The sequence below is a fragment of the Patella vulgata genome, chromosome 6, assembly GCF_932274485.2.
Source record: "Patella vulgata chromosome 6, xgPatVulg1.2, whole genome shotgun sequence".
NCBI lineage: Eukaryota > Metazoa > Mollusca > Gastropoda > Patellidae > Patella > Patella vulgata.
In genome coordinates, this window is record NC_065884.2 from 6,828,222 (window position 1) to 6,846,161 (window position 17,940).

At 37.2% G+C, this 17,940-nt stretch overlaps 2 protein-coding genes across 5 annotated transcripts in view; one reads left to right on the forward strand and one right to left on the reverse strand.

The window, feature by feature from the left end:
* The window catches only part of LOC126824919 (microprocessor complex subunit DGCR8), a 30,697-nt gene extending 21,093 nt beyond the window's left edge, over positions 1-9,604 (reverse strand). Inside the window, exons 1-6 of one of the 3 annotated variants that reach the window (XM_050554368.2) lie at positions 9,510-9,604; positions 6,282-7,086; positions 3,451-3,593; positions 2,328-2,652; positions 787-879; positions 65-134 (exon numbers count right to left, since the gene is read on the reverse strand). In XM_050554368.2, the coding sequence (XP_050410325.1) occupies positions 65-134; positions 787-879; positions 2,328-2,652; positions 3,451-3,593; positions 6,282-6,669 (1,019 nt within the window). In that variant the 5' untranslated portion in view covers positions 6,670-7,086; positions 9,510-9,604. Of the gene's footprint in view, positions 1-64; positions 135-786; positions 880-2,327; positions 2,653-3,450; positions 3,594-6,281; positions 7,364-9,509 lie in introns of those variants that run through there. The other 2 variants (XM_050554369.2, XM_050554367.2) reach the window with 2 other exon arrangements.
* A 1,262-nt stretch (positions 9,605-10,866) lies between these two features.
* Positions 10,867-16,227, forward strand: LOC126824943 (protein HGH1 homolog). Of its 2 annotated transcripts, none has more exons than XM_056102080.1 (4): positions 10,867-10,889; positions 11,685-12,360; positions 13,735-13,925; positions 15,940-16,227. In XM_056102080.1, the coding sequence occupies exons 2-4, from the start codon at positions 11,688-11,690 to the stop codon at positions 16,204-16,206; spliced, it is 1,131 nt and encodes a 376-aa protein (XP_055958055.1). In that variant the 5' UTR covers positions 10,867-10,889; positions 11,685-11,687; the 3' UTR covers positions 16,207-16,227. The 2 variants fall into 2 exon arrangements, with proteins under 2 accessions (XP_055958055.1, XP_055958054.1); XM_056102079.1 differs by lacking the exon at positions 10,867-10,889 and adding an exon at positions 10,896-11,072.
* Positions 16,228-17,940: the final 1,713 nt, after the last annotated feature.

Below are 17,940 nucleotides of genomic sequence, written 5' to 3' on the forward strand. Positions count from 1 at the left end.
GCATGTTCTAACCATTCGGCCACCCCCCCCCCCATTCCCAAGCAGAAAGATTCAAAACACTTACTTCCATTTTTTAACGGTAATACTTTTAAATTCAAACAACTTTCCACAATACTCTCGAACCTCAAGTGAATCTAAGGAGATTATTAAAATAAAAAAAAGTAAATAATAATTTCTCTGAAGTGATAAAAAAGACAAACATCTAGGCAAATAATTTAATAATTATTTTTCTGAAGTTTGAAACGAAACCATATACTTTCACCATACACACAACGCCTCACACACCCCTCCACATTCGGGTCATCAAAAAGTAATTACTATTTTACCAGAATTGATGAATAGCTGATTTATTGACAAAAATGTTCCCGTTTAGGGCTACTTAATAAAAAAATGTTAACATTAAATCAAACTCCTCTAAAAGATTAAAACCCAATATTGAAGTAAAGTAAATATCCCAGAAAACTATAAAGTAAATATCCCAGAAAACTATAAAGTAAATATCCCAGAAAACTATAAAGTAAATATCCCAGAAAACTATAAAGTAAATATCCCAGAAAGTTATAAAGTAAATATCCAAGAAAACTATAAAGTAAATATCCCAGAAAACTATAAAGTAAATATCCAAGAAAACTATAAAGTAAATATCCAAGAAAATTATAAAGTAAATATCCCAGAAAATTATAAAGTACATGTAAATATGTGAAATTATAAAGTAAATGACCCAGAAAATTATAAAGTAAATGACCCAGAAAATTATAAAGTAAATATGTGAAATTATAAACATACCTAATGATGTATCTTGTTTCCGTTCAGACAATGTTTCTATTCTAACTTTAGAATCAGGTAAAATCTTAGAGCCACTGGCAGTCGTATTATCACCTGAAAATACAATAAATTTATTCTTAAAGTAGAGATAGAAATGGGGTTTAATGTCCACTTGATACAAACTAGGTCATTTGGGGACTAACATATGGTTTAATTTTATTCTAATAACTGGCGTGAGCGTAGGGGTCTTTAGCAGTGGGAGGAAACCGGAGGACCCGGAGAAAACCCACGAGGTTGGAGAGAGAGAGAGAAATGGGGTTTAACGTCCGTCATCCACTTGACACAAACTAGGTCATTTTGGGATTAACATATGGTTTAATTTTATTTCAATAATTCGCTTGCGTGTAGGGGTCTTTAGCAGTGGGAGGAAACCGGAGGACCCGGAGAAAACACACGAGGTTAGACAGGCGACCATACTCCTTGTCACGTACAACCGGGGATTCGAAACAACGAGGTTGGACAGGCAACCCAACTCCCTGTCACGTACAACAGGGGAATTGAAACCATGCCAGTTGACTCAATGACAGACCTTCTTATGCAACGCGCATGCGCTAACCATTCGGCCATTTAACCCCCCCTTTCTTAAAGTAGTCAGTTCATATGTTTATTAATCATCTAATACAACCATGTGGTTTCCAGCAAGTTTTGTAAGGTTGCGGTCATAAATGGATGAATGCAGTCACAAAAAAAAAAAGAGAGAAATGTTAACAAACACTAAGCAAACTAGGTCATTTTGGGACTAACATATGGTTCAATTTTATTTCAATAATTCACAAGCGCGTAGGGATCTGTGGCAATGGGATGAAACCGGTCTTTTACAGTATCATGAACAAAATCTAAGGGAGGTAACGATCCCTAAAACAAGATGTCCATGCCCATTGAAATTTAAACTATTAATTTTTCTATTGTAAAATTTCTCCCCGCAAGGACCATATCTATTTTTTAATCCTAATTTGTCTTCACCATAACATTATCTAAAAAGTTCCATTGCCCATGCATAACCAGGTGTTTGGTTATTTATGTGGCTGATTATACAGTAAATTTCAACAGAGAGAGAAAGAGAAATTGGGTTTAACGTCCACGACACAAATTAGGTAATTTCCGGACTAACATATGGTTCAATTTTATTTCCATAATTCGCTTGCGCGTAGGGGTCTTGAGCAATGGGAGGAAACCGGAGGATCCGGTAAAACCCACTAGGTTGGACCCTACTCCTTGTCACGTACAACGGGGGAATCGAAACCACGCCAGTTGACTCAATGACAGACCGTATGATACAGCGCGCGCGTGCTAACCATTCGGCCATCCAACCCCCCTAAATTTCAACAAATGTTGACAACCGATCCAGACCGAGACAGGGTGACCGAGACTAATCACTGCCTTTAGCAAGAGGTAATATCCAAATAAAATACTCAGCGAGTCTGACGTATGTCTGCAAGTCAAGTTATTCCACGGACGATTTTCTCCAATATGCAAGAGAAATTTTTATTTCATTTACATACCGTCTTTTGTACTACTATTTTCTCCGTCAGCTGTTGTACAAGATGTCGGATCATCTGACCCATTTATATCAACTTCTGTATCTGTTTCTGATTTAATTTTTATGGAAGCAAAATTGTCATTAGTCACTGAACTTTCTTCACTAACACCATTTGTTCTCTCTTGTGTCTCCATAGTACCATCAGCTGTATCCGTGGCGACAGTTTCTGTCATGTTGTCACTCTCCATGTCGTCTTTATTGATGTTTCCCGTCTTGTCTTCCGCCTCTTTCTCCATAGCTCTTCTGTACTGTAAACAAGGAATGGCGCTGACTGGAATGTCATGGCGCTAAAAAAAAAAAAATAAATAAAAAACTTTATGCAACTGGAAGCAAACATTTTTTTAAAGGATTTCAAGTCTCTGAACTTATTTACGGGATTGTTAATTAATCCCTTGCAAACCACAATATTGTGAAAAGAAATGACGTTTCAACGTCCAACTATTCTGCTCCGACTGGGCTAATGAAGACGGGCATACGCCATACAATGTGCTATGAGGGTAATTTTGCCCGGGCAGCTGCACTATTACCTACTCTTATCCAATTCCAAATACCAAGGAATCTTTTACGTGCACGCCAATGTGTACATGTGACCTCGGGTTTTGTCCTATCCGAATGACTGGACAGCTGTCCTTGTCAGGCCCTCCATCCTGCAAGAATATTTCTAATATGGATTTAAAATGAAATAGGGTTTAACGTCCTTCTATTGTGGTCCGAAAAATACATTAAATTGTTTCTAAAACCATAATAAATACCAGTGGAATGAAATGGGGTTTAACAACCTAATTTTCTGCAAAAGAGAGAGAGAGATAAATGGAGTTTAACGTCTACTCTACACAAACCAGATCATTTCGGGACTAGCACATTGTTCAGTTTTATTTCAATAATTCGCTTGCGCATACATGTAGGGGTCTTTAGCAGTGGGAGGCAACTGGAGGAACGCACACACGCTAATCATACGAAATGGGGCTTAACATCCTACTGGGATAATGAATATTTTTTGGACTGCGTATGATTTTAAAGTTTATATTCAACCTGCACTGTTGCATGTTGGTGCTGTAACACAAAATACCCATTCCCTAACTTACTCGTACACTGCCTGGTCCGAGGAAATATGGCCTTGACATTGTACAAACTCTTGTTTCCTTATGAAGATATACAGGCATACCACTGTTATGAGTGACGACAACCCAACCTTCTGGTAGAATATCAAACGGGTTGTGACCTTTCTCTGAAAAATACATCAAAATTGTTTTAATGGAGCAAACAAGGGTAATTCCCAAATTTGCTACATGTACAAAAATTAAATATTTAAAGGAGCTAAATCGCTAATATTTGGGACCTAGAAATTGACCCAAATGGGTCGACACGCATATAATAATGTAATCTGATTGTATATAAACTGATTTACATTCAATTGTTTCCTTTTTGACTCTAATTTCAAATCAGTTATGTCCAGCGAAATACAGCATGTGTCTCAACCCTATAGCAATTTCTAGTGTCTGGTTATTCCAGTCTATTAAGCAGGCTCTCCAGTCGAATATGTGTAGCCTCGTTCTTTCTGGTCACTTGTTGCAAATGACGCTAAAACGCACTATAGTACACGATTCGTGTACCAATGGTAAAATGTTTATTTTGTCTTAAATATTGGATATCAGAAGCCTGCCTTTTCCTGGTAAGATTACAACATCAATGTTGATTTGAAACTGACAAATAATTCGTATTTTCAACGTGTAAGACTTTGGATGATATTGAGTTAGAGAATTAGCTACTTTAAATTGATTTTTTCAGGGAACATGAGCAGTCAATATCTACCACCAGGAGCTAAAGAGTTATTGTGTTACAATTCGAAATTAGCCAGGTTAGTGTTTTTTCTATAGAGCACATGGTAATTATGTATCACCTACTGGAATGGTTTTCCTACGGCCAATTTAGCCATATCGATTATTTAAGTAGCCAAAAGGGAATATTTAATTAACAAGCCAACAGTGAGGCTGATGTCCCCCGCCGAAATAGGAAAATAATTAGAGGACACATATAAATTTATCACAAATTATCTTTTACAAAGTATTGAACAATCAAACAGTATATCTTTACTTATAGTCTAAGCATACAATGTTTTTGATGGAATAATTATAGCATATTAAGGGGAAAACATGCTCTATGCCTACAGATCTAGAGTTTGGTTGTATCAACGGGTCTATTTTCCATCTTGCTGCAAGTTGTGCAAAGTTCACTGTTTTCTTTCTGTCATTAAATGTCAATTCATTATTGCATACTACATATTTAATTAATTTATAATAGTTTCTTTTTCAATTTGTTTTTTCTGCTTACCATAAGCGGAACGGACAGACAGACAAACAGACAGACGGACGAACCCATTTTAATAGTTCCCTGCTTTCTTCGAAAGGCGGGGGACAATCAAAGTAGGAGAGTTATTGTTTTCCAAAGTCTCGACCAATCAAATTGCGTATCGCTCTGCTTACCCTGAGCAGAAAATGCTCATTATCAAACTTAGTCAAGGTATTACTGTAATGAAACTATACACCAAGTTTCATCAATCTCACTTAATTAGAACTAAAGTTATCGTGTCCCAAAGGCATTGACCTAATCAACACATACACCAAGTTTGAACATTCTAGCTCAATTAGGAAGAGAGTTATCGTGCCCCAAAGTATCAACCAATCAAATTGCTTATCTCTGCTTACCCTAAGTGGAAAATGCTCATCTTCGAACTCCATCAAGGCATTGACCTAATAAACACATACACCAAGTTTGAACATTCTAGCTCAATTAAAAGTTATCGTATCCCAAAGCATCAACCAATCAAATTGCTTATCTCTGCTTACCCTAAGCGGAAAATGCTCATCTTCGAACTCCATCAAGGCATTGACCTAATCAACACATACACCAAGTTTGAACATTCTAGCCCAATTAGGAAGAGAGTTATCGTGTCCCAAAGCATCAACCAATCAAATTGCTTATCTCTGCTTACCCTAAGCGGAAAATGCTCATCTTCGAACTCCATCAAGGCATTGACCTAATAAACACATACACCAAGTTTGAACATTCTAGCTCAATTAGGAAGAGAGTTATTGTGTCCCAAAAAGTGTGACGGACAGACAGACGGACAGACAGACGGACGGACGGACAGACGGACAGACAGACGGACGAACCCATTTTAATAGTCCCCTGCTTTCTTCGAAAGGCGGGGGACAATAAATAATTATCACAAGCCTTACAAATATTTCATTTTTAAGTCGATTATATATAATTTTTTGTGTACACCATGCTAACAAAGTGGTATAGACACATGAATTCACAATACCCTACCATGAATAAAAAACATGAAATATGAATTTACTTTGCAAAGTTTTCGTGCGTTATCAACCAGCGGCTGCCAGGCAGGATACGCCCACATTTTCGAAAGAGAGATAGAAAACAAGCTAAAACGAAAGTGATTTTTCCTACAATCAAGGGCCATAATTCAGGAAATTACAATTCGATATGCCCAAATATCGAAAGGAACCGAGATCTTTGGGTTATAAACTTACATTTCAAGTTTAAACCAAATCGGATAAAAATTGTGACCTCTACAGTGTTCACAAGCTAATAACGTGATTTTTCGTGCAATCAGAGGCCATAATCCATGAAGTTACGGTCCGATACATGCCAATATCGAAAGGAACCGAGATCTTAGGGTGATAAACCTATATTTCAAGTTTCATTTAAATCGGATAAAAATTGTGACCTGTAGACTGTTCACAATTTTGGACGGACGGACGGACAGGGGGCGACGACAATATACGTCCACATGAAAATGTGGGCGTATAAAAATGACCGACAGTGAAAATTTTGAAGTAGAAGCCCTGGTTAAAAGAATAACCCAATTTAAATTTCAAGATGTGGAGTTTCCTACCCTGTAAAACAATTTTCTCTTTTTCTTCCAGGGTGTCATCTTTGTCTTTATCTGGGTCGGAGGACGCCAGTCTTCCATCAAGACCTTGATCCAGTAAATCATAAAGTTCATTATCATCCAAATATTCATCATCGCTATCCTCATTCTCATTCATCTCCTCATTTTCAATTTCATCGATAATTTCAAACTCGTGCAAATTTGGTTGACTCGAGGGGTTGAATTTGCAGGAATCGTCAAAATCACTAGTCGACGGCTGATTGGTGCCATATCTTGCCATTTTAGCAGGTGGTTCTAAACACTCAAAATCAATATCTTGAGGGTTCTCCGATACCTCGCCATCTTCTAGTTCATCATTTTGACCTCCAATATTTGTATCTATGTCCGACATTTTATTTGAGATTTTATACCCACAGTTCCAGATGATGTTCGTTTTTACTCCATCCCGTCTTCAAAGTCCAACCGTAGATATCAATCGTTGGACATTTGAGTCTGAGAACGGAATTTTTCAATACTAGTATGGAAAAAATAAACACAGACTACTTTGCTTCAAATTTAAGATTCAACCTTTTTAAGCGTTCAATACACTTGTATTTTGTTAAATAAATTATCTATTGTTGCATTACTAATTACTTCTAGTTCAAGTTTTTGAAATTAGAAATTACGTCTCTTGGAATTTATGATAGAGAACAATGCAATCATTTAATTTCTCAGTCCTAGATTTATAAAATGAACACAACTACAGAACAGTGTCTACAATGTCTAAATTTCTGTCCAACCAATTTAATAATCAGCCATATAAGTTCATCTGTACATGAAAAAAAATAAAATAAATCCTGAAAAATCTGACAAAGTTGAAAAAATAAAGTTATTAGTAGGCACATGTACAGATTGCGATCCAATCCAATCATAGTCGAGGGGAAATAAGAATATAAACATTCATAATCTATGGGGCAGATTCCAGTCAAATATTTACCGTTATTAGGAAGGCGGTACATATACAGACTACAATCCGATCCGACCATACAATAGTCAAGTCAAATTGAAATATAAACAATTCATAACTCCAGTCATATATTTAATTTTAAAAAAAAGATTACCAATATATTAAAGTGTGTTGTAGGCCAACATTTCAAGACAAGATAAGAATAAAACCAGTCTGATTTGTGCATTGCAATAAGCACTTTCAAAACTAAAGTTTCATGTTTTTTCACTTTAGTTGAATAAGTCCAGTTTACAATACACTATGACTTCTGGTTTCAAACAAGATATCCTTGTCACTCTTGTTGTCTACTCATGTTTTATAAAATATAAAACACAAGTCAAACACTTTAAAATTAACCTGAAAAAATAATTATATTTACATATATGTAAAAATAGAGAGAGAGAGAGAGAGAGAGAGCTAGAGAGAGAAATGGGGTTTAACGTCCACTCACGTCCACTCGACACAAACTAGGTCATTTCGGGACTAACATATGGTTTAACTTTATTTCAATAATTCGCTTGCGCATAGGGGTCTTTAGCAGTGGGAATAAACCGGAGAACCCGGAGAAAACCCACGAGGTTGGACAGGCAACCCTTATAAAAATAGAGAGAAATGGGTTTTAAAGATGGGTTCCCAGAAAAGTATTTATTTGGTGGTTATTTCCAAGAAAAGTATGGCAATTTTGGTATATATGGAAAGTAGAGATATCCAATCTTACTAGAAAAATACTGGATTCCCCCGAAAAACACTCATGGAGAGTATACAGGACAAAAATGTAAGGGTTCCCCTAATCGACAGCCTGACGATTAGGAATTTCTGCACGCTTGATGTCAAAGGTTATGATGAGTTAGACGTACAACACTTTCTGAGATAAAACGACGGAAAAAGACGCGGGTAGTGGATAATCCGAGAATTTAATTAGGATTCGATATTTGTAATAAATAGTAAGCGATTAAAGACAACATCGTCTTATGTATGCAATGAATTCTCCTCTTGACTTCCAAGTGAGGTAAGTCACGTGACGTAAACATGACCTGGTTTGATCGAATTTTTATAGCAGGGCATTCCTTCGCAATTACAATGTTTGAGAAGGATATGAAGCAAAATTATGACAAATTAATTAGTTTAAATATGTTTTTAGTCCATATATACCATTAAATCACCCAGTTTGTACGCAGGAATATATCTTTAACTTTATTCGTCACAATTCCAAGATTGCTGTGATAATTTCATGTTGTGTTCCGTGTCCATATGGTACGCAGCTAGTTGTTTATTAATACAATTTTTGAAGAAAAGTAAGCCCTGGGACCCTAATAATCACACATCAGATAAAAGAGTATGTCAGCATGAAAGATTTCTTTTACTTTGAGTGAGAATACATGTTTTCAACATATTTCCATAAAAATAGAACAAGGATCTTGGTTTTGGGTAATTTCTTAATCTTTTCACATTGATCAAAAGAGCAATTACATTTTTTCCATGATGTAAGCTTAAACTGATCTTCCGATTGCCTAACAACATTACAACCAGTTGACAGACAGTACAGCACTTTCGCCCAATGAAATCAGCATGTGAAGGAGGGTCAATGTACTAAAAGATGTCGATTAGATTGTCTAAATAGTGAGAATTACTGAGTAGGCCTATTACGATGGTTTGATGGAACGGGAGAGAGAGAAATGGGTTTTAACATCCACTTGACACAAACTAGGTCACTAAACACATGGTAATGGTACAGAGGAAAAAAAACAAAACATGATGTTGAAATGGGGATTCTAGTCCTTGTCATGTGCATGTGAAGATTCAAAACCACGCCACTTGACTCAGTCAGTCAATGACAGACAAAATGATCTATAGGACATGCATTAAACATTCGACAAACCAAACACTCGCTTGATGGAATGTTGGGTAGTGGATTTCATCTGAGTGATGGAGAATTGGTTTCAGACAATTTATTCATCCCTGAATTCTGAATTTGCTAATCTTCCTGACAAACGTAATGGACATCAGATATCAAGTTATTACTTTCTCACAGTCTAATTATTTTACTAAAAGTTGTTTTTTTTTCCACTTAAGGTACAGCTACATTATACAACCAACAGATAAATTAAAATTATTTATGCCCCGCCCCCACTTCACCGGCACCGTTTGGTTTATTTTTCCCATTCGGCAAATCTGTGAAGGAATTTTCTTCTTGAAGATAAGAGACGGTTAACTTAAGATGCTTTTCTGGAAAAGCTTGAAATCACCTTTTTAGAAACTAAATTCATTCAGCAAGTAATAAATCAGTATATTATGTAATTATTCAACAAAAATTATGGCGAAATTCTACAAAATATTTTACAAAACAGGAAGCTTTAATCTTCGAATTTAGAGTCCAAATGTTTAGATTCGCATTCAATTTGATTATTTTTATATTTTCTGAATTTATTGTTCTGCTATCACATGAAAAGCATAAATAACACTTCTAATAAATAAGTATACCTCATTATTTGAAAATAAAGGAATTTTTATTGATATACGAAACTAAAATTATTCAAGGGAAACAACTCCAATTAACGAAAATTTTGTTGACTTCACGTGGGTTTTTAATGAGTTTGATAAATATATAAAAATGTATTAATTTACTGTATTTTGCCAGCCTAATGAGCTGATTTATATGTGATGTGAAGTAGACTGTTCTTTTCTGACAAGAAGATTCTAGAATTAAAGTCGTGAAAGCAATCTAAACTGTCCCTTAAAGGTTTTGAGGATAAGAAAAGGGTCAGTCTCGGACATTATTTTTGTAGACTGGACTCTGCTCTGGAGTGTATATGATAGGGCAAGGGGGGGGGGGAGGGCTCTTATCATTTATCGGGAGTAATCAGTGGTATGAGGCTATTATAAGAATAAGACCCAGCAGACGTAAATAGCCCAAAGTCCTTGAGCAGAGTAGGCTACCCTTTGTTTCCTGAAAATTCTTTCTAAGTTTCTCTGTGTGTGTGTGTGGGGGGACTGTGATGGTCTAATACGTGTGCGCTTTAGATCATAAGGTCTGTCATTGAGTCTAGTAGCAGGTTTTGAATATCCGTTTGTATGTGACAAGGAGTAGGACCGCCTGGTCAACCCTCGCAGGTTTTCTCTAGGTCCTCCCGTAACCTCCAACATAAAAATAAATAATTGAACCATAGGCCAATGTTATTATTGTTAGTCCCGAAATGACCCAGATAATGTTGATGGACTTAAACCACACACTCTCTCTCTCTGTCTCTCTCTCTCTGTCTCTCTCTCTCTGAAAATTTATATGGACTTTTGAGACAAGAAAATATGATTGTAAAGTAACCCACTTTTCTTCAAAAAAATATAACAATTTAATAAATTTATGTATTTTTAGAAGATGGCAACCTTAGATGAAGCCACAAGGTCAACATTAGAGAAAGAAATTCTCCCATTTTTAAATAAGTCTGCTAGAACCGATGTTAAATCTCTGGCATTGGAATACTTTCTGCTATCACATGAAAAGCATAAATAACACTTCTAATAAATAAGTATACCTCATTATTTGAAAATAAAGGAATTTTTATTGATATACGAAACTAAAATTATTCAAGGGAAACAACTCCAATTAACGAAAATTTTGTTGACTTCACGTGGGTTTTTAATGAGTTTGATAAATATATAAAAATGTATTAATTTACTGTATTTTGCCAGCCTAATGAGCTGATTTATATGTGATGTGAAGTAGACTGTTCTTTTCTGACAAGAAGATTCTAGAATTAAAGTCGTGAAAGCAATCTAAACTGTCCCTTAAAGGTTTTGAGGATAAGAAAAGGGTCAGTCTCGGACATTATTTTTGTAGACTGGACTCTGCTCTGGAGTGTATATGATAGGGCAAGGGGGGGGGGGGGAGGGCTCTTATCATTTATCGGGAGTAATCAGTGGTATGAGGCTATTATAAGAATAAGACCCAGCAGACGTAAATAGCCCAAAGTCCTTGAGCAGAGTAGGCTACCCTTTGTTTCCTGAAAATTCTTTCTAAGTTTCTCTGTGTGTGTGTGTGTGGGGACTGTGATGGTCTAATATGTGTGCGCTTTAGATCATAAGGTCTGTCATTGAGTCTAGTAGCAGGTTTTGAATATCCGTTTGTATGTGACAAGGAGTAGGACCGCCTGGTCAACCCTCGCAGGTTTTCTCTAGGTCCTCCCGTAACCTCCAACATAAAAATAAATAATTGAACCATAGGCCAATGTTATTATTGTTAGTCCCGAAATGACCCAGATAATGTTGATGGACTTAAACCACACACTCTCTCTCTCTGTCTCTCTCTCTCTGTCTCTCTCTCTCTGAAAATTTATATGGACTTTTGAGACAAGAAAATATGATTGTAAAGTAACCCACTTTTCTTCAAAAAAATATAACAATTTAATAAATTTATGTATTTTTAGAAGATGGCAACCTTAGATGAAGCCACAAGGTCAACATTAGAGAAAGAAATTCTCCCATTTTTAAATAAGTCTGCTAGAACCGATGTTAAATCTCTGGCATTGGAATACTTTCTGGGCATGACAGGATCTCCAGAAGGGCGACAATTCATTTCAAAGGGAGATAAATACTTAGAAGGAATTATTTCGTTGACGATAGACGAACATGAAGCGATTATGAAAGATGCTCTTTATTCTTTGCTGAATTTAGCCACAGATGAAGATACGGCCTGGCGTCTGCTTAATATGGAGAAATATCCCAATAACGGCATAAACTGGATGCGATTAGCATTAGATAAAGAATACAAGTTAGCAGACGTAATGACAGGTCTTGTGTCAAACGTAACGCGATCATTGAAATGTGCTGAAAAACTTGTGAGCGAAATCGCTGAATCTGAAGACATTAGTATAGAAAAAATAGTATATGCGTTGTGTGACCTGCAACATAATAAAGCTGCCAAGCTTCATTATCTGGGACCAATTTTGTCAAACTTAACGCAAGTACCGTACATTCGTCAAGAAGTCACAAATAAGGACAGATGCATTATTCAGCGGTTACTCCCCTTTACAGAGTTTTCAGCATCTGAAATACGAAGAGGAGGTGTTATTGGTGCAATACGAAATTGTTGTTTTGATTCTAGTAAGTTTGCCTAATTTTTAAGCCAAGCATTACTCAAACCCTAGGGCTTGCCACAATCAAACTGATGGCAAATACATGTAGATGACTATTCTCCAAAATATCAACTTGCGTGAGTGAGGCGAGTACGTACCTTGCACAGAATGATTTGTGTGAACACAATACAGAACAGAACAGAATGGGTGATGGGGCACTGTGACTAAGTGAGTAAGACGCTAGTCGTCTAGCCTGGGTTCGATCCCAGTGTTGGCGAGAATGTTAATCAGGATTCTCCGATGTGGTTTATCCTTGTCAGTGGTACACAACGGAGGGCCTGACAAGGACAGCTGTCTACATGTAGTTGTTCGGATGTGTAGGTGAAAAATCCCCATGGCAGTTGGAATTTGATATAAGAGTAGGCAGTGGGACATATACATGTAGTACACTGTATCGTGTATGCCCGTGTTAAACCCCATTTCATTTCATTTTTACAGAACAGAATGTTGAGTTACACTGTACTATACAAATGGCAACAAAATTTATACATTGTTTCAGTGGCATTTGGTAATTGAACTGGAGGCTTCTGTAGTCATTATCAAGCATTCAGTAATAAACAGTAACTGTATTTCATAGAATTGTGACATGTTTATTCCAGTTCAATTACTAAATGCCATGAAAACAATTTGTACATTTGTCGTCATTTGTAATGAAACGTTGTTCAAGTAATAAATGGTATTCTATAGAACTGTGACTAAAGACATCCTGGCAATAGACATCTTAATGTCACAGAAATTCTCCATGTTATTAAACATTCATTATGCAAGAGCTAAATCTGTCTATTGCAGGTCTTTCTTTTGGCCTGAAATGTTATCTAAATTATTAATTAGACATTAATTAACCTATCCAGACCATAATCAACTCTAGATGGTATCGCTAGCCTGCAATCTTTAGTGGATTATGAGCCGTTTTACTGCATAACTTTCCTTCATGATTTAACGATTAAATGGATAATCAAGACTATGGTGTTTATCGTACTGACTTTAGTAATGATGATTGAGGCGAGGCGGAAATTTCAACCGCTTATTTAATTTCAACCGCTTAGTTCTCGGTTCATAGTGGATCAATTTGAATGAAATTTTCAGCAAATTGCCTTTACATTATCTAGTTTTTAACTATTATAGTGAGAACTGCCTATGAATCTCCCATAATGTATCTTTAATTGTATTCGTGGGCTTGAGAGAATTCCATTCCTGAATGTTTATTCAAGTCTCCCAAAAATAAAAAAATAGGACTTTTATGAAAATTTTCCTGACTGAAGAACCTTTATTTATTTCAATTTCTGTGATGTTTTTCGGATGTTTAAGTTTTAACAATTTGATGTATTTTTGTGTATTTCAGGTTATCATGAATGGTTGCTAGGAGACGATGTTGATATATTACCGAGGTTATTGTTACCGTTAGCAGGAGGGGAGGAGTTTGACGATGACGATATGGAAAAATTACCCATAGATCTACAATACTTACCACCAGATAAAACACGAGAGCCTGATTCTGATATACGACTCATGTTGATAGAAACCATTAATCAGGTATGGTACACTACGTAGGGCCTGACAGGGACAGCTGTCTAGTTGTTTGGATGGGACGAAAAACCAAGTTCATGTGTACACATTGGCTTACATGTAAAACATCCCTTGACAGGTGGAATTTGATATAAGAGTAGGCCGAAGTGCCGCTGTCTGGGCAAGTTTTTCCTCATTGCACTCTGTATGGCGTATGCCCGTCTTCATTAGCAGAACAGTAGGATGTTAAACCCATTTCATTTAATCAGGTACATGGAGAAAACCTCCTTTCAACTACTTGTCAACAGCAGGAGCTGCAGTGGCTGAGTGAATAAGGCGCTGGTTCACTGACCCATTGTTGGCTGAGATTGTTCCTTGGGATTTGTCAGCATGAATTAAATCAAAATGGAATAAAAGGAGGGATTAAACTCCTTGTATTGTCTATTTAATAACAAACAGCTTTATGGAAAACATTCTCTAGATTTATTAAGTGCAACGTTTCAATGGGGTTATTCTTACCTTATTATCAAGCAAAGCTATACATGCTTCCCAGAACCTTCAATCAGAGAAACAAAACATTGGATGAGCCCTACAAAATCTTTAATTATTTAATTCCAAGAAAATCTGCACCTCATACACAACAGCACAGAATTCTAAATCAGCAGCATATCTAAGCCATGTGTGTCTGTGGGGGCCGGGGTTGGGGTGGAGGGCCCTCCCAGGCACCACTTTGTTGAACGGGCAGCACTTTTTCGCTTAAAATATTGTCTGTATGTTTAAGTATGTGTAATAAACCTAGTGAAGGTTGTCCATAAAGCTGTATGTTATATAGGGGATCGCCTGGCTAAGTGGGTAAGACGCTGGCTCGCTAGCCTGGAGGTCGAGTGTTCGATCCCTGCATTGGCCGACAAAGTTCATCCCGATTTTCTGGCGTGGTTTCCCCTTATCAGTGATGCAGGACGGAGGGGCTGACAAGGAAAGCTGTCTAGTCGTTCGGATGGGACGAAAAACAGAGGTCCCGTGTACACATTGGTGTGCACGTAAAAGATCCCTTGGGAGTTGAAATTCGATATATGAGTAGGCCGTAGCGCCGCTGTGCGGGCAAAATTTCCCTCATAGCCCACTGTATGGCGTATGCCTGTCTTCATTAGCCCAGTATAGGAGCAGAACAGTAGGACGTTAAACCCCATTTCATTTCATTTCATGTATGTTATATACATGTATATCGCTTTCACTAAATGCCCTTTAAAGATAATATTTGTCTATTTGCTGTCCTTTTACCATAAATATCAAAGTCTAAATAAATTCTTGGATGATCATCTGCCAACTTCGTGTTCCACCGTCTAATTGGAGAGTATCTTGTACGTTTCAGCCTTTCACTATTCTCACAACCGCAGGCTATTTGATCAACGCACCCAGTGCTCTCAAAATTACTTGATCAGACCACATACATGTAATGTAAGCCCTGTTAGTATTTACAGGCAATCCAGTATGTTTCTAGTAAGACTGAGTGTCCCGGCCTACTTCCTGTATTGAACAAAATTGTCTTAGTTATCTTGGAAATAAATACTTTTGTGAGAAAGTATCTTAAGGGGTGAGGCTACCCGAAAAATGTTTTGTGAAATTCTAAAGCTATTGAATTGAAAATGGCACAAGTAGTTATGAAATGTAATAAACAAGGGAAAACTAACATTAAAAAAAGAAAATGTTGCCAGGGTAACACATTTTTGGGAAAAAGTATGAAAAACGTAGGTACACCATATCTCTGATAATAATGAAGATAAATGTCTCATTTTCGGACTGCTTATTCTTTAATGATAGCCCTAAAACCAGCTAGAGAGTTTTTCTCTATAATTTTTAGAGTTTCTTGGAAAATGATGTTTAAAACATTTGCCTCACAACAATATTTTGTCTTTTGAAATATTAATGATAATTAAAATTGCTTTCTGTCTGATTCTGTGGTAGATATTAGTTTATATACCCTGTAAATTTTCATTAAACTTTATTTTCATTAACCTCTATATTTTTTTTTTTTTTGCAGTTATTAGCGACCAAACATGGCCGACGAGTTATGAAAGAGAAGAATGTTTACGTTATCATGAGAGAATTCCATAAATGGGAGACAACTGCTGCTAATAATCACGCTATTCAAAATGTGGTGGATATTTTGATCGGAGATGAACCAGAAGAAGGTATGGAGAACCTACATTTAGTGGACATTCCAAAAGAAACAGAGGAAAAGTTTAAAGAAAGTGACAAAGAATTGGCTAAAGAAATAGCTGAGGATGAAGCTGATGGACAAGAATAATAAATATATTTTAGCCTTTTATCACTTGCTATTTTTTTTTTATTAGCGGGTTTGCTACCGGCGGAGAAAATTCATTAGGATTTTCGTTTGGATGGGATGAAAAACCGTGGTTCCCCCATGTAGACATAGGCGTACACGCAAAAGATCCCTTGGCAGTTGGAATTCTATATCAGAGTAGGCCATAGTGCTGCTGTCGGGGCAAAATTTCCTTTATTGCACACTGTATGGTGTATGCCCGTCTTCACTGGCCCAGTTCGGAGCAGAACAGTAGGACGTTAAACCCTGTTTACAGTTAGCAGTTCGTTTGTCCGTCCGTGCATGCATCATGATTTTCTTTCCCCACAGGGGAGCCATGGTAGCTAAATGGGTAAGACTCTGGCTCGCTAGCCTGGAGGTTGCGTGTTCGATCCCTGCATTGGCAGAGAAAGTTCATCAGGATTTTCCGCCATGGTCAGTGGTGCAGGACAGAGAGCTTGACAAGGACAGCTGTCTAGATGTTCGGATAGGATGAAAAACCAAGGTCCCATGTATTCATTGGCGTGCATGTTAAAGATCCCTTGGAAGTTGGAACTCAATATATGAGTAGGCCATAGTGCCGCTGCCCGGGCAAAATTTCACTCATAGCACAATGTATTGTGCATCCTGGGTATTCCCAGTGGTCCCAATCCGGTCCACTCACACATGAGAGGGGACAATTATTCTAATTATCTGACCCTGGTCTTAGCCTCCTTGTTTAGGTTCACAACAATATGTCGACTTTTTCCCTTGATGGTGGGGTGGATGGGTGGATGGCCAAATGGTTAGCATGTGTGGGCTGTATCAGGTGACTCAGGTCTGTGAGAAAGTACCTTTTAAAGGTTAACCATTCGGCCATCCAACCTCCCTAAAGTTTTAAAAAACTTTAGGGAGGTTGGATGGCCGAATGGTTAGTGTGTGCACCTTGTATCAAAAGGTATGTCACAAGCGAATTATTGAAATTAAATTGAACCATGTGTTGGTTCGGAAGTGACCTAGTTTGTGTTGAGTGGACGTTAAACCCTATCTCTCTCTCTCTCTCTCTCTTTATTAAAATCTCTCTCTCTCTCTCTCTCTCTTTCTCTCTTTATTAAAAGAAACGTGTGTAAGTGTTAAATGGGTCTGATTCATTGTTTATAGGATTGAGGCAGTCTCTCGTTGTTGGCTTGTTTTTCCTTTCCACCCCCAACTCTTAAGTTTTGGGAAGTAATGTTCCAGGAGGAATAAAGTATTTTAAATAAAAACTATAAAATATATGTGAATGTGAGCGGTGTGGTGTTCAGCTTCTTCACTTGTGGTAAGCCACTTTGACTCCGTAAGTAAGACGTTCGCTCGCTTACCTAACCGAGGTCCCGTATTCGATCACGGTAACCCATTGTCAAGACAGACGGATGAAAACCCGAGGTCCCGTGGCCGTGCACGTAAGATGACCCTTGACAAGAATTCGATATAAGAGTTGATAACAGTACCACTGTCCGGGCAAAATTTTCTTCACACTGTATGACGAATGCCCGTCTTCATTACCACAGTTGGTGCATTTCCTTCCATTTCTTCAGTATCTTTTATAGCTATGAATATCGAGATAATTTTTTAAAATGAAAATGACGTTTCATTTATTTATTTAGTTGATGTCCCGAAACTGGATTCAGGTTATAAAACACGTTTTAAGCATATCACGCCATCAATCTTGTCTATACAAGATTACGATTTCTTTTCTAT

Excerpts from the sequence above, each read along its gene's own strand:
- LOC126824943 (XM_056102080.1), top strand. The coding sequence starts at position 11,688 with ATGGCAACCTTAGATGAAGCCACAAGGTCAACATTAGAGAAAGAAATT. Across the intron at positions 12,361-13,734 it reads AAATTGTTGTTTTGATTCTA|GTTATCATGAATGGTTGCTA; the intron begins GTAAGTTTGCCT and ends TGTGTATTTCAG. Across the intron at positions 13,926-15,939 it reads TGATAGAAACCATTAATCAG|TTATTAGCGACCAAACATGG; the intron begins GTATGGTACACT and ends TTTTTTTTGCAG.